The following is a 16,298-nucleotide window of genomic DNA, read 5'->3' on the forward strand; positions in this document are numbered from 1 at the left end:
TTGAAAATGCTGTACTCTATATGGTCTTGGTGGAACCATAAGCTGTGGTCCTCATACCATTAGATCTGGTTAAATGCAGGATTTAGGCTTGTTGGTATGTATTTCAAAATTAAGTCAGCTGTAGTGTAAACTGAACAGTTTTAAGTTAACCTGTCTGATTTCAAACACTGAGCAATCTTAGTCTGAGAGTATAACATCTTATGCAGATGTAAAAATCTTAGATAAAATGCCTCCTTGCATCTGGAAAGTCCTTGAATAAAGGGGCAGTAAATTGGAATGTATATATATATATATATATATATATATATATATATATATATATATATATATATATATATATATATATATATATATATATATATATATATATATATATATATATATATATATAAAATGCATATCTGCCAAAAGGGCACCTACCATTTGTGTATTGAGGAGGAAACATGTATGCATGGTTTAAATATAGAATTTCTACAGCATTGTCAAAAAATGTGTTTTTATGGACCCCTGGCCCCACCATACAACTACTACCACACTGAAGTTACAATCCGAAATTGCACAAAGAAATAAAAAACATTTGCTAAGTCCTACCTCCTCTGCAAATGAAAGTGATCTGCCGTCTGACACACACTGTACAAACAAAGTGCCAAGTCTGTCTCACACTGTGCATAGTGGTTTAGTGCACACTCAGAAATCCTCTCAAATGCTAATACTTTACTCCTTGTAATAACATTTCCTATGCTCAATTAGCACTCTGCTGTAGTACCCACTGGTGGCTGCCAAAATGTTAAAAAAAAAAAATTTTTTTTTTTTTTTTTTTTTTTTTTAGTTCTTGCTTCATGGGGCCCCCCTGGCCCATTGGGCCCCTGACAGGAGTCACCCCTGATGGCAGCCCTGCTCCCAGTAACAAAGGATCCCACTAAAATAAAGCAAATTTGAAATAAATTGGAAAGCTGTTTATAATTGCTTCTGCTGTCTCAATCAGACACTGGAACAAACTCCTCACACTCTACTCTGTGAAATTACCTCAGCTGTAAGAAGGCTAGTTAGGGAGTGAGGGGAGACAGCAGGCACGTCATGTAGTGACTCCCTAGATGTAAGCAGGCTAGTTAGGGAGTGAGGGGAGACAGCAGGCACGTCATGTAGTGACTCCCTAGATGTAAGCAGGCTAGTTAGGGAGTGAGGGAAGACAGCAGGCACGTCATCTAGTGACTCCCTAGATGTAAGCAGGCTAGTTAGGGAGTGAGGGGAGACAGCAGGCACGTCATGTAGTGACTCCCTAGATGTAAGCAGGCTAGTTAGGGAGTGAGGGAAGACAGCAGGCACGTCATGTAGTGACTCCCTAGATGTAAGCAGGCTAGTTAGGGAGTGAGGGGAGACAGCAGGCACGTCATGTAGTGACTCCCTAGATGTAAGCAGGCTAGTTAGGGAGTGAGGGGAGACAGCAGGCACGTCATGTAGTGACTCCCTAGATGTAAGAAGGCTAGTTAGGGAGTGAGGGGAGACAGCAGGCACGTCATCTAGTGACTCCCTAGATGTAAGCAGGCTAGTTAGGGAGTGAGGGGAGACAGCAGGCACGTCATGTAGTGACTCCCTAGATGTAAGCAGGCTAGTTAGGGAGTGAGGGGAGACAGCAGGCACATCATGTAGTGACTCCCTAGATGTAAGCAGGCTAGTTAGGGAGTGAGGGGAGACAGCAGGCACATCATGTAGTGACTCCCTAGATGTAAACAGGCTAGTTAGGGAGTGAGGGGAGACAGCAGTCACGTCATGTAGTGACTCCCTAGATGTAAGCAGGCTAGTTAGGGAGTGAGGGGAGACAGCAGGCACGTCATGTAGTGACTCCCTAAATGTAAGAAGGCTAGTTAGGGAGTGAGGGGAGACAGCAGGCACGTCATGTAGTGACTCCCTAGATGTAAGCAGGCTAGTTAGGGAGTGAGGGGAGACAGCAGGCACGTCATGTAGTGACTCCCTAGATGTAAGCAGGCTAGTTAGGGAGTGAGGGAAGACAGCAGGCATGTCATGTAGTGACTCCCTAGATGTAAGCAGGCTAGTTAGGGAGTGAGGGGAGACAGCAGGCACGTCATGTAGTGACTCCCTAGATGTAAGCAGGCTAGTTAGGGAGTGAGGGGAGACAGCAGGCACGTCATGTAGTGACTCCCTAGATGTAAGCAGGGTAGTTAGGGAGTAAGGGAAGACAGCAGGCACGTCATCTAGTGACTCCCTAGATGTAAGAAGGCTAGTTAGGGAGTGAGGGGAGACAGCAGGCATGTCATGTAGTGACTCCCTAGATGTAAGAAGGCTAGTTAGGGAGTGAGGGGAGACAGCAGGCACATCATCTAGTGACTCCCTAGATGTAATCAGGCTAGTTAGGGAGTGAGGGGAGACAGCAGGCACATCATGTAGTAAGATGTAAGTAGGCTAGTTAGGGAGTGAGGGAGACAGCAGGCACATCATGTAGTGACTCCCTAGATGTAAGCAGGCTAGTTAGGGAATGTGGGGAGGTTATTTAAAGGGATACTAAACCCATTTCTTTCCTAAGATATGGTGAGTCCACAGCTTGAGTAATTACTGTTGGGAATATCACTCCTGGCCAGCAGGAGGAGGCAAAGAGCACCACAGTTAAACAGTTAAGTATCACTCCCTTACCCACAACCCCCAGTCATTCTCTTTGCCTTCGGTGCATGGAGGAGGTGAAGTTTAGGTGTCTGAAGAAAAATTTCATCTACAAGCAAGTTTTGAGGTATAGTTGTATTCCTTGTCATTCCTTGCAGTCGGGTAGTGGTGGCTTTAAAGCAGTTAGGAACTTGTAAAGAGGTACTTACTGCGTTTTCCTAACAATTGCTGACCTAGTTTAGACAGCCAGAGTTGGCTACTCTGTTCTTTATTTTTCAAAGGTCTCTGTGAAGAACTGTGTCTACTCATACCTTGTAACTGTCTACATGCCGGACAGCGGAGCAGGTACGTGCTTTTTCTTCCAGTTGGGGAGACCATGCACTTAACAAATTAAAAGACACTGCTTTTTTATTGGGACATAGATAATACTGTTGTATGGGTTACACTGGGGCATGAAGCAGGCACTGTAGCATGTGTGAGACTAACACTTGAACTCTTTTAAAAAGAAAGGGTAAAATGTTTTTATTAGGCTTTATTTTCTGACACTTATTTACTTGATAAAACAATACAAGTTTACTGGAAGTAAGGCTGGATTTTCTATTTCAGCAGCTTATTCATTTCCCATTTGCTTTAAAATAAACTGATGCAACATTTTAAACTGTCCGGATTGAAATTTTTTTTATTTTTGGTAATCAGTGTACCAGGAAGCTATGAGTTCGGCAGGTGCGGTCACATGAGTGGCTTTACTTCATAACGTTTCTGAGGAACAAGTTTAAACTGGAAGTAAGGCTGGATTTTCTATTTCAGCACCTTATTCATTTCCCATTTGCTTTAAAATAAACTGATGCAACATTTTAAACTGTCCGGTTTGAAAAAACGGTTATTTTTGGTAATCAGTGTACCAGGAAGCAATGAGTTCGGCAGGTGCGGTCACATGACCAGCTTTACTTCATAACGTTTCTGAGGAAAAAGTTGTTTATTAAATGTTTTTTCTTAACTTTCCTCACATAATTTTAGCTGGGGATCGATCCTAATTTGGGATGAAATTTTAAGTGAATTTTTTCCTTGGCTTATTTTACGAGTTTTGCTAGATTACGAGTTTTGCGGTATGAGGGGTGCGGCATTAACTTGCACGTTATTGTCACCGCTCACTTTCCTACAGCGCTGGTATTACAGGTTTTCATGAACCCAGCATTATCAGGCAAGAAGTGAGCATAGAGCAAAATTGAGCTCCATACCGCACTCCAATACCAGCGCTGCTGAAAGCCGCGGTGAGCTGGTTTTACGTGCTTGTGCACGATTTCCCCATAGACATCAATGGGGAGAGCCGGCTGAAAAAAAGTCTAACACCTGCAAAAAAGCAGCGTAAAGCTCCGTAACGCAGCCCCATTGATTCCTATGGGAAATACATTTTATGTTTCACACCTAACACCCTAACATGAACACCCCTAATCTTACACTTATTAAAATCTAATCTGCTGCCCCCGACATCGCTGACACCTACATTATACTTACTAACCCCTAATCTGCTGTACTCCCGCCTCACAAACACTAGTTAAAGGGACACTGTACACAAAAATTTAATTTCGTGATTCAGATTGAGCATGAAATTTTAAGCAAATTTTGAATTTACTCCTATTATCAAATTTTCTTCATTATCTTGGTATTTTTATTTGAAATGCAAGAATGTAAGTTTAGATGCCGGCCCATTTTTGGTGAACAACCTGGGTTGTCCTTGCTGATTGGTGGATAAATTCATCCACCAATAAAAAAGTGCTGTCCAGAGTACTGAAACCAAAAAAAAGCTTAGATGCCTTCTTTTTCAAATAATGATAGCAAGAGAACAAAGAAAAATTGATAATAGGAGTAAATTAGAAAGTTGCTTAAAATTGCATGCTCTTTCTGAATTACAAATAAAAAAATTGGGTTCAGTGTCCCTTTAAATATTATTAACCCCTAATCTGCCACTCCTAACATCGCCGCCACCTACCTACATTTGTTAACCCCTAAATCTAACCCTAACACTCCCTAACTTTAATATAATTAAAATAAATCTAAATAAAACCTACTATTAATAACTGAATAATTGCTATTTAAAATTAAATACTTACCTATAAAATAAACCCTAAGCTAGCTACAATATAACTAATAGTACATTGTATCTATCTTAGGTTTTATTTTTATTTCACAGGCAAGTTTGTATTTAGTTTAACTAGGTAGAATAGTTAGTAAATAGTTATTAACTATTTACTAACTACCTAGCTAAAATATATACAAATTTACCTGTAAAATGAAACCTAACCTGAGTTACACTAACACCTAAGCTTACACTACAATTAAATAAATTACCTAAATTAAATACAATTACCTAAATTACAAAAAACAAACACTAAATTACACAAAATAAAAAAAGAAATTATTAGATAGATATTTAAACTAATTACACCTAATCTAATAGACCTATCAAAATAAAAAAGCCCCTCCCCCAAATAAAAAAAAAACCCCTAGCCTACAATAAACTACCAATAGCCCTTAAAAGGGCCTTTTGCGGGGCATTGCCCCAAAGAAATCAGCTCTTTTACCTATAAAAAAAAAATACAAACACCCCCCCAACAGTAAAACTCACCACCCATGCAACCAACCCCCCCAAATAAAAACCTAACTAAAAAAAAAACAAGCTCCCCATTGCCCTTAAAAGGGAATTTGTATGGGCATTGCCCTTTAAAGGGCATTTAGCTCCTTTTCTATTGCCCAAAGCCTAATCTAAAGCTAAAACCCACCTAATAAACCCTTAAAAAAACCTAACACTAAACCCTGAAGATCCACTTACAGTTTTGAAGACCGGACATCCATCCTCAATGAAGCCGGGAGAAGTCCTCAGCGAAGTGGCAAGAAGTCCTCAACGAAGCCGGGAGAAGTGTTCATCCAAGCCGGCAGAAGTGGTCCTCCAGACGAGCAGAAGTCTTCATCCAGATGGCATCTTCTATCTTCATCCATCCGGCGCGGAGTGGATCCATCTTCAAGACATCCGGCGCAGAGCATCCTCTTCAAACGAAGTCTTCTTTCCGAATGAATGTTCCTTTAAGTGATGTAATCCAAGATGGCGTCCCTTGAATTCCGATTGGCTGATAGAATTCTATCAGCCAATCGGAATTAAAGGTGAAAAAATCTTATTGGCTGATGCAATCAGCCAATAGGATTGAGCTTCAATCCTATTGGCTGATCCAATCAACCAATAGGATTGAGCTCGCATTCTATTGGCTGTTCCAATCAGCCAATCGGAATTCCAGGGACGCCATCTTGGATGACGTCACTTAAAGGAAGATTCATTTGGGAAGAAGACTTAGTTTGAAGAAGATGCTCTGTGCCGGATGTCTTGAAGATGGACTCGCTCCGCGCCGGATGGATGAAGATAGAAGATGCCGTCTGGATGAAGACTTCTACCCGTCTGGAGGACCACTTCTGCCGGCTTGGATGAAGACTTCTCCCAGCTTCGTTGAGGACTTCTTGCCGCTTCGCTGATGACTTCTCTTCTTTTTTTATTTTGTGTAATTTAGTGTTTTTTTTTTTTTGTAATTTAGGTAATTGTATTTAATTTAGGTAATTTATTTACGGTAATTGTAGAGTAAGGTTAGGTGTTAGTGTAACTCAGGTTAGGTTTTATTTTACAGGTAAATTTGTATTTATTTTAGCTAGGTAGTTAGTAAATAGTTAATAACTATTAGTTATATTGTAGCTAGCTTAGGGTTTATTTTATAGGTAAGTATTTAGTTTTTAAATAGGAATTATTTAGGTAACGATAGGAATTTTTATTTAGATTTATTTTAATTATATTTAAGTTAGGGGGTGTTAGGGTTAGACTTAGGTTTAGGGGTTAATAACTTTAGTATAGTGGCGGCGACGTTGGGGGCGGCAGATTAAGGGTTAATAAATGTAGGTAGGTGGCGGCAGATTAGGGGTTAATAAAATTTAACTAGTGTTTGTGATGCGGGAGTGCGGCGGTTTAGGGGTTAATATGTTTATTATAGTGGTGGCAATGTCCGGAGCGGCAGATTAGGGGTTAATAATTTTATTTTAGTGTTTGCGATGCGGGAGGGCCTCGGTTTAGGGGTTAACAGGTAGTTTATGGGTGTTAGTGTACTTTTTAGCACTTTAGTTATGAGTTTTATGCTACAGCTTTGTAGTGTAAAACTCATAACTACTGACTTTAGATTGCATTACGAATCTTGCGGGATAGGTTGTACCGCTCACTTTTTGGCCTCCCAGAAAAAGCTTGTAATACCGGCGCTATGGAAGTCCCATTGAAAAAAGACTTTATGCAAATTGCGTAAGTTAATTTGCGGTACGGCCAAAAAAGTGTGCGGTGCCTCTAAACCTGCAAGGCTCGTAATACAAGCGGGAGTGAAAAAGCAGCGTTATGAGCCTGTACAAATTTATTTACTGTTTCACAACATGTCTGATATGGAGCAAGAGCCTGCTCTCATGAATTCATGCTTATTATGTTTAGATGCACAAATCGCAGCTCCTATGCAATTTTGTTCTTCATGTGTCAAGAAAACCTTGCAAAATAAAGGTAACATTTTTGAGACTAATGTCTCTCAGGATGATGCTGTTAAAATAATACCTCAGCTTTCTCCTGCAATGCCCTGCGGTTACTCTCTACTCTAGTAGAGTTTATTTAAAAGCAGAAATTTCTGCCCACGTATCTTCAGCGGTATCTGCGGCATTTGCTGCCATTCCCAGATTTCAGGGAAAACGCAAGAGGAAATCTAGAAATTCAGAAAGTAAGGTGCCTGTCCTCAGTTCTGCTTCCCAAGTTGCCCTTTCTCATAAGTCTGATGGAGAAGGACTTTCTGAGGGTGAAATCTCAGATTCGGACAGTATAATTCCTTCTGCTGAGACTGAGGTGGTATACTTCAGATTTAAGCTTGAACACCTTTGTGTATTGTTAAAAGAGGTTTTAGCTACTTTAGATGACTCCGATACCCCTGTCGTTGTCGCTCCTAAGAAATCTAGTAAACTTAATAGTTTCTTTGATGAACCTTCCACTTCGGAAGTTTTTCCTGTGCCGGACCATGCCTGGGATTTGAAAAGGATTTATGTTCATCAAGGTCTCCAATGGCAACCTGTGGTGTGTATTGCCACCGCGACTAGTGCGGCATTTTATTGATTCAACGCCTTGTCTGATTCTCTTTAAGTAGAGACTTTTTTGGATGGACCCGGTTTGGCAGAAATTATCTCTGATATTACGGGTGGAAAAGGGTCATTTCTACCTCAAGATAAGAAGAATAGACCTAAAGGATGTCAGAGTAATTTTCGTTCCTTTTGTAAATTCAGAGGAAAGCCTTCCCCTTCTTCTACTTCCAAGCAGGAACAATCCAAGTCTTCTTGGAAACCCAATCAGTCTTAGAACAAGGGGAAACAATCAAAGAAACCTGCAGCTGATTTCAAATCAGCATGAAGGGTTTGCCCCGGATCCGGGATTGGATCAGGTGGGGGCAGATTTTCTCAGTTCTCTCAAGCCTGGATACGAGATGTCCCAGATCCCCGGACTGTGGACATAGTATCCCAGGGTTACAAATTGGAATTTAAGACTTGTCCTGCCAGAGGCAGATTCCTTCTCTCAAGATTATCTGCAGACCAGATAAAGAGAGAGGCGTTCTTGAAATCTATACAACATCTTTCCTCCCTGGGAGTGATAGTTTCAGTTCCAATGCAGGAACAGGGTCTCGGGTTCTACTCCAACCTATTTGTGGTTCCCAAAAAAGAGGGAACTTTCCATCCCATTCTAGACTTAAAGTGTCTAAACAAGTTTCTCAAAGTTCCATACTCAAGATGGAGTCTATACGCTCCATTCTTCCTTTAGTACAAGAGGGTCAGTTTATGACAACCATAGACCTAAAGGATGCATGTCTTCATGTTCCTATTCACATGGACCATCACAGATTCCTGAGATTTGCCTTTCTGGACAAACATTTCCAGTTCGTTGCCTTTCCATTTGGTCTAGCCACGGCTCCCAGATTTTTTTCAAGGGTTCTAGGGGCTCTTTTAGCAGTGATCCGTTCTCGTGGAATTGCTGTGGCACCCTACCTGGATGACATATTGGTTCAGGCGCCATCTTTTCAACTAGCAAAATCTCACACAGAGATATTGTTGTCTTTTCTTCGTTTTCACGGATGGAATGTGAATCTGGAAAAAAGCTCAATTTCCTCTGCTACAAGAGTAGTGTTCTTAGGGACCATAATAGATTCTCTATTGATTGACAGAGGTCAGGAAAAAACAAAATAATTTCCTCTTGCCTCTCTCTTCAGGCATCTGCTCATCCTTCAGTGGCTCAATGTATGGAGGTTATCGGTCTGATGGTGGCTTCCATGGACATCATTCCTTTTGCTCGATTCCATTTAAGAGCTCTCCAGTTGTGCATGCTCAGACAATGGAATGGCGACCATGCGGATCTATCTCAGAGAATAGAGTTAGATCAGTCGTCAAGGGATTCTCTCCCGTGGTGGATTTCTCAGGAATATCTGTCTCAGGACACATGCTTTCTAAACCTTCCTGGGTGATCGTGAGCACGGACGCCAGCCTGCTGAGCTGGGGAGCAGTCTGGAACTCATTAAAAGCTCAGGGCCTTTGGACTCGGAAGGAGTCTGTTCTTCCCATCAACATCTTGGAGTTGAGGGTGATTTACAATGCTCTATTGGCTTGGCCCAGTTTATCAGGTTCCAGTCAGACAACATAACTTCTGTGGCTTACATCAATCACCAGGGAGGAACTCTGAGTTTCTTAGCCATGAAGGAGGATACTCAGATTCTTCAGTGGGCAGAGACCCGCTATTGCTGTCTGTCTGCCATCCACATTCCAGGATTTTCTGAGCATACAGACTTTTCATCCCGGGGAGTGGGAACTACATCCAGAGGTGTTTTCCAGCTTAGTCCTCTAATGGGGGGTGCCAGAGTTAGATCTGATGGCGTCCCGTCAGAACACCAAGCTTCCAAGGTACAGTTCAAGGTCAAGAGATCTGCAGGCCGTTCTGATAGATGCTCTGGCGGTTCCTTGGGTTTTCAGGTTGGCATTACTTTTTACTCCATTTGCGTGGCCTCGCAGGATCTGGTTTGCAGACCTAGTGGAGATGTCATCTCTCCCACCTTGGAGACTACCTCTGAGGAAGGACCTCCTGATTCAGGGTCCCTTCCTTCATCCAAATCTCATTTCTCTGAAGCTGACTGCTTGGAGATTGAACACTTTAATTCTGTCTAAGCGTGGTTTTTCAGAGTCAGTCATTGAGACCATGATTCAGGCTCGCAAGCCTGTTACTAGAAAGATTTACCATAAGATATGGCGTAAATATCTTTATTGGTGTGAATCCAAGGGCTACTCTTGGAGTAGAATTAGAATTCCTAGAATTGTATCTTTTCTTCAGGAAGGCCTGGAGAAGGGATTGTCAGTCATTACCCTGAAATGTCAGATTTCTGCTTTATCAGTTTTACTACATAAACGTTTGGCCAGATGTGCAATCTTTTTGTCAGGCCTTGGTCAAAATCAGGCCTGTCTTTTAAGTTTGTTGCTCCTCCTTGGAGCCTTAACCTTGTTCTTAAAGATTTACAGCTGGCTCTGTTTGAACCGTTGCATAACATAGACATTAAGTTGTTATCTTGGACTTTTTTTTTCTTGTTGCTATCTCTTCTGCTCGAAGAGTCTCGGAACTCTCAGCTCTGCATTGTGATTCCCTTTATCTTATTTTTGCTACCACTCTTTCTTTTTGGTTACAAAGTATAATTCGTTTGACTTATGAGACTGCTGGACAGCAGCCTCCTGAAAGAATTATGGCTCATTCCACAAGAGCTGTTTCCTCTTCTTGGGCTTTCAAAAATTAAGCTTCTGTGGAACAAATTTGCAAGGCTGCAACTTGGTCTTCTCTCCATACTTTTTTCAAAATTTTACAAATTTGATACTTTTGCCTCGGCTGAGGCTTCTTTTGGGAGAGAGGTTCTTCAAGCGGTGGTGCCTTCTGTTTAGGACTGCCTGTCTTGTTCCTCCCTATTTATCCGCATCCTCTAGCTTGGGTATTGGTTCCTAACAGTAATTGCTCAAGCCGTGGACTCACCATATCTTAGGAAAGAAAAACAAAATTTATGCTTACCTGATAAATTTATTTCCGGATATGGTGAGTCTTTCCGGATATGGTGAGTCCATCACCCCACCATTTATTTTAAGACAGTTGTTCTTTTGACTATAACTTCAGGCACCTCTACACCTTGTGTTGCTCCTTTTTCTCCATTTCCCTTCGGTCGAATGACTAGGGGTTGTGGGTTCAGACACCTAAACTTCACCTCCTCCATGCACCGAAGGCAAAGAATGACTGGGGGTTGCGGGTAAGGGAGTGATACTTAACAGTTTGGTGTGGTGCTCTTTGCCTCCTCCTGCTGGCCAGGAGTGATATTCCCAACAGTAATTACTCAAGCCCTGGACTCACCATATCCAGAAATAAATAGATTTATCAGGTAAACATAAATTCAGTTTTTTCTTTCTTTCATGATTCTGATACAGTGTGCAATTTTAACCCCTTAAGGACCAAGGCCATTTTTCAATTTCTTTCCCTTAAGGAACAGGGCTATTTTTACATTTCTGCGTTGTTTGTGTTTAGCTGTAATTTTCCTCTTATTCATTTACTGTACCCACACATATTATATACCGTTTTTCTCGCCACTAAATGGACTTTCTAAAGATACCATTATTTTCATCATATCTTATAATTTATTATTAAAAATATGATAAAATATGAGGAAAAAATGGAAAAAACACACCTTTTCTAACTTTGACCCCCAAAGTCTGTTACACATCTACAACCACCAAAAAACAACCATGCTAAATAGTTTCTAAATTTTGTCCTGAGTTTAGAAAAACACAATGTTTACATGTTGTTTGCTTTTTTTGCAAGTTATAGGGCAATAAATACAAGAAGCACTTTGCTATTTCAAAACCACTTTTTTTCAAAATGAGCGCTAGTTACATTGGAACCCTGATATCTGTCAGGAATACCTGAATGTCCCTTGACTTGTATATATATTTTTTTAGAAGACATCCCAAAGTATTGATCTAGGCCCATTTTGGTATATTTCATGCCACCATTTCACCGCCAAATGCGATCAAATAAAAAAAATTGTTCACTTTTTTACAAATTTTTTCACAAACTTTAGGTTTCTCACAGAAATTATTTACAAACAGCTTGTTCAATTATGGCACAAATGGTTGTAAATGCTTCTCTGAGATCCCCTTTGTTCAGAAATAGCAGACTTATATAGCTTTGGCGTTGATTTTTGGTAATTAGAAGGCTGCTAAATGCCACTGCGCACCACACGTGTTTTTTATGCCCAGCAGTAAAGGGGTTAATTAGGGAACATGTAGGGAGCTTGTAGAGTTAATTTTAGCTTTAGTGTAGTGTAGTAGACAACCCAAAGTATTGATATAGGCCCATTTTGGTATATTTAATGCCACCATTTCACCGCCAAATGCGATCAAATTTAAAAAAAACGTATTTTTTCTCTCGCAATTTTAGGTTTCTCACTGAAATTATTTACAAACAGCTTGTGCAATTATGGCACAAATGGTTGTAAATGCTTCTCTGGGATCCCCTTTGTTCAGAAATAGCAGACATATATGGCTTTGGCGATGCTTTTTGGTAATTAGAAGGCTGCACATCACACATGTATTATGTCTAGCAGTGAAGGGGTTAATTTGGGATCTTGTAGGGAGCTTGCAGGGTTAATTTTAGCTTTAGTGTAGAGATCAGCCTCCCACCTGACACATCAGACCCCCTGATCCCTCCCAAACAGCTCTCTTCCCTCCCCCACCCCACAATTGTCCCTGCCATCTTAAGTACTGGCAGAAAGTCTGCCAGTACTAAAATAAAAGGTATCTTTTATTTTTTATTATTATTTTTTTAACATATTTACATATGCTGCTGTGTAGGATCCCCCTTAGCCCCAAACCTCCCTGATCCCCCCCCCCCAAACAGCTCTCTAACCCTCCCCCTCTACATTATTGGGAGCCATCTTGGGTACTGGCAGCTGTCTGCCAGTACCCAGTTTACAAAAAAAATATATTTTTTATTTTTCCCCCCACTTTTCTGTAGTGTAGCTCCCCCCCCAAAAGACTAAACCCCTACCCCCTCCCAGATCACTTTGATTATATATAATACATTTTTTATTCCCCCTCTCTCCCTCTAAATTTACAGAAACTGTTCCATAGTGTAATGGTTCCCACCCGCTCCCTCCCCGTGCACGCGCCCGCCCGCCTCCCCATGCGCGCCCCCCAGCTACCCCGCCCACGATCCCGCCCACCTCTGCACTCACCAAGCCATCGATGGCCGCCCACCCGCCTCCCACGTCGACTCCCACCCACCAACGATTGCGGCCATCGAAATCCGGTGCAGAGAGGGCCACAGAGTGGCTCTCTCTGCATCGGATGGGGAAAAATGTTATTGCAGTGATGCCTCGATATGGAGGCATCACTGCAATAACCGGAAAGCGGCTGGAAGTGATCAGGATCGCTTCCAGCCACTTTCAACCCAAACCTCGTACAGGGTACGTCGCTGGTCTTTAAAGACCAGTTTGTGCAAGACGTACCCTGTACGACGTATGTCGTTAAGGGGTTAAGAAACTTTCTAATTTATTCCTATTATCAATTTTTCTTCCTTCCCTTGCTATCTTTATTTGAAAAAGCAGGAACATAAGCTTAGGAGCTGGCACATTTTTGGTTCAGAACCCTTGGTAGTGCTTGCTTATTGGTGGCTACATTAAGCTGTTTAAGCCCACTAGTTGTAAACTTTGATAGTTTTACTTGCAGCCACATGACATCATTATTAACAGCATACAAGGTGAGCCTATCGTATCCGCCCACAGGGCTCTCAATGATCAATCGTATGTATAGAATGCTACACAAGGAGGAATTGATGATCCCTAAAGCCAATCAGATTACAAATCTTAATAGAGACATCTGTAAAACATATTTCCAAAAATTATTATACCGGAACAGACGAATAGAGTAATATTATTTCAATATGTTGTTATTATGCTATGTTTTTCTATGCACATAAACACTTTGGTTGCCATGACAACTATTTTGGTGCCCTTTCACAGAGAAGGTGGGGTTTGTAACACTATTTAAAACTGCACTGTACACTATAGTATGTTTGTCTGAGGAAGGGGAGATTGTCCCTGAAACATCACAAGATTAAAACATTGAATTCACAAAAGACCAGCCTATTGTTTTTTGACGAATGGATTTAACCTGCAGGCACCCTTGCTCAACACTTTGAAGTGAGAGTGAGCTTCTCTGTTGATATATATATATATATACCCAAATATATTTATATATATATATATAAATAGAAACTTCTCATACCCAAAATCTTGCAAATATTTATATATATATATATATACCCAAAATATATTGTATCACACATAAATAATAGAAATATAATAAAATATATTGCTATAAAATAAATACAAAATATTATAAAATTTATTTTTTTCCTGTAATTCCCTTCACTAAGAGACACTGTGATAATGTAAGGGTGACATCTAGTGGTCAAATAACAAAATTAAAACATCATTATAAAACCATTCAAAAGGGACATGAAACCCAAATCATTTCCTTCATGATTCATATAGAGCATACAATTTTGACCAACAGTTAAATTATTTGCTTATTTCCTTTGGTATAATGGTAGCAGGTTCAGGAGCTGGGAGCTAGCTGCTGATTGGTGGCTGTACTCTTGTGATTTGCTTACTGATGTTTTCAGTATTAAAGGAGAATGAAGCTTTTATTGTTAATAAAAGTATATTGGAAATTTGTTTAAGTTTGTATCGGAATCATGAAAGAAAAAATTGTTCCTTCAAATACATTAGATAATTTCATTCTATTTAATATTTACATCTCTAAAAGCTTTTCAGATGACTATACTGTTAAAAGGATATACAGTTCCCTAAAACAAATGGGACTGCAAAACAAGTGACAGGTAAGTACTTAAAAACAAAATTTTCCATTTAAGTAAGTAAAAACTCTCTAACCTGTGAATACATTAAAACTCTGAGTTGTCTAACCTATGCATATATTGGGCTATATTACAAGTGAGGCGCTATCTTAATGTGCACCCAATTTGCCAGTTTACAGGTGCACGTTAAATAACCAGATATTACAAGTGGATGGTTAATGGTACCGCAAGCTCTCTTTTACACTTAGTGCTAGAAATCATTAACCAGAGATCAGACCTCTGGTTAACGAAAAAAAGGTTGCCAAATTGCCCCCAAAATAAAGAGGACAGTTCAGTAACATCAAATATAAATATGATATTTTTTTTAACTGCACAAAGCAGTTTTAAGGGGTTAAAGTGAGGGGATGTGGGGTGCCCTTACATGGAGGTCAATGGGGGTTTGTGTTTTCTCTATAAATATATATGTATATGCTTATATACAGTACATATAAATTTATAAATGTATGTGTATATATGTTGCGGGTAAAGTCAGATATTGGTTAATCCTAGGATTACCGGAGTAAAACGGACATTACCCAATCGGCTGTTGGTAAAGCCAGATGATCAAAAAATCCCCTCAGAGTGCAGAGTCACTGCATCAAACATTTTTTGCTCAGCCTGGGCAGTTCAAGGGGGGGGGGCAAAATTCTCTTGGGGTGGATGCCAGAGGATTCTCTTGGGGTGGATGCCAGAGGATCGGCGGGGCGCCTTCTTGAACCCCCAGGCAATGGCTAAAGAAATAGTTTTGATGGGGGAATTACAGTACATTGGGCTTTACCCACAGCTGCTTGGGTAATTACCTGCATTTCTTACTTTACCCAGTCATATACAGATATAAACACATAAATATATATGTATATAAGAATACACTTATATTTTTATTTATTGCTGCCCAATGCTGTGTGATTTGCCCCTGCGCTGCGTTAGGTGGTTTGCTGTGGCTGCCGACATTAAAACAAGGCTTCCATTGGAGCCTATGGAATCACACTCACGTGAGAGCTTGGCTTTCGGCAATGTGAATGCGAGGTAGCAGTAGCATTCACATTGCGCCGCACCTGTAATACCAGCGCACATTTACGTGCATTGGTATTACTGAGTGGAGCGCAAATATCGCATCTGCGTAAACGCAATATTGCGCTCCACTCGTAATCTAGCTCATTATTAGCCATTTTTTATTTGAGCAAAACTCTTAAATTGTTTACTTGAGCTTGACAAGAAAATGAAATGTAACCCTGTTTAATTTAATACAGTACTGAATATATATGGAATACAAAATATTTGAAATCTAATATTTTATATATTTATTTTAAATAGGCGAGAAAGTAAATGGATCATTACAAATAAGAAGAACATATTTCGTTTACTCCTATGAAGACTTTCACTTTATTTTTAAGGACACTGAAGAAGACAGACAGCTGTTATCCACTTTAACCATTGATATATATATTAGAAATAATACAGATAAAGGAGAAAATGCAACAATAGACAGCAGACTTTTCACTTCCCAGGCTTCTGTTATGAAGATAAGTCAGGATATTGTCAATATATCAATGGAGTTTGATATTTATATACCATGTAAGTCCTTGCAAAAAGTATAATACTATTTGATGTGTATTTGTAATTTTGGGCCGATCTGAATGCCTGAAGA

The 16,298-nt window shown here is 40.3% G+C and overlaps 1 protein-coding gene across 4 annotated transcripts in view; it reads left to right on the forward strand.

Annotated features, from left to right (window-relative positions):
* The window catches only part of LOC128650245 (uncharacterized), a 56,919-nt gene that overhangs the window by 19,215 nt on the left and 21,406 nt on the right, over positions 1-16,298 (forward strand). For 3 of the 4 annotated variants that reach the window (XM_053704055.1, XM_053704054.1, XM_053704053.1), the window contains exon 2: positions 15,965-16,225. In XM_053704055.1, the coding sequence (XP_053560030.1) occupies positions 16,168-16,225 (58 nt within the window). In that variant the 5' untranslated portion in view covers positions 15,965-16,167. Of the gene's footprint in view, positions 1-14,562; positions 14,636-15,964; positions 16,226-16,298 lie in introns of all 4 variants that reach the window. The other variant, XM_053704056.1, reaches the window with a different exon arrangement.

This window comes from Bombina bombina, chromosome 2 (genome assembly GCF_027579735.1).
Source record: "Bombina bombina isolate aBomBom1 chromosome 2, aBomBom1.pri, whole genome shotgun sequence".
Lineage (NCBI taxonomy): Eukaryota > Metazoa > Chordata > Amphibia > Anura > Bombinatoridae > Bombina > Bombina bombina.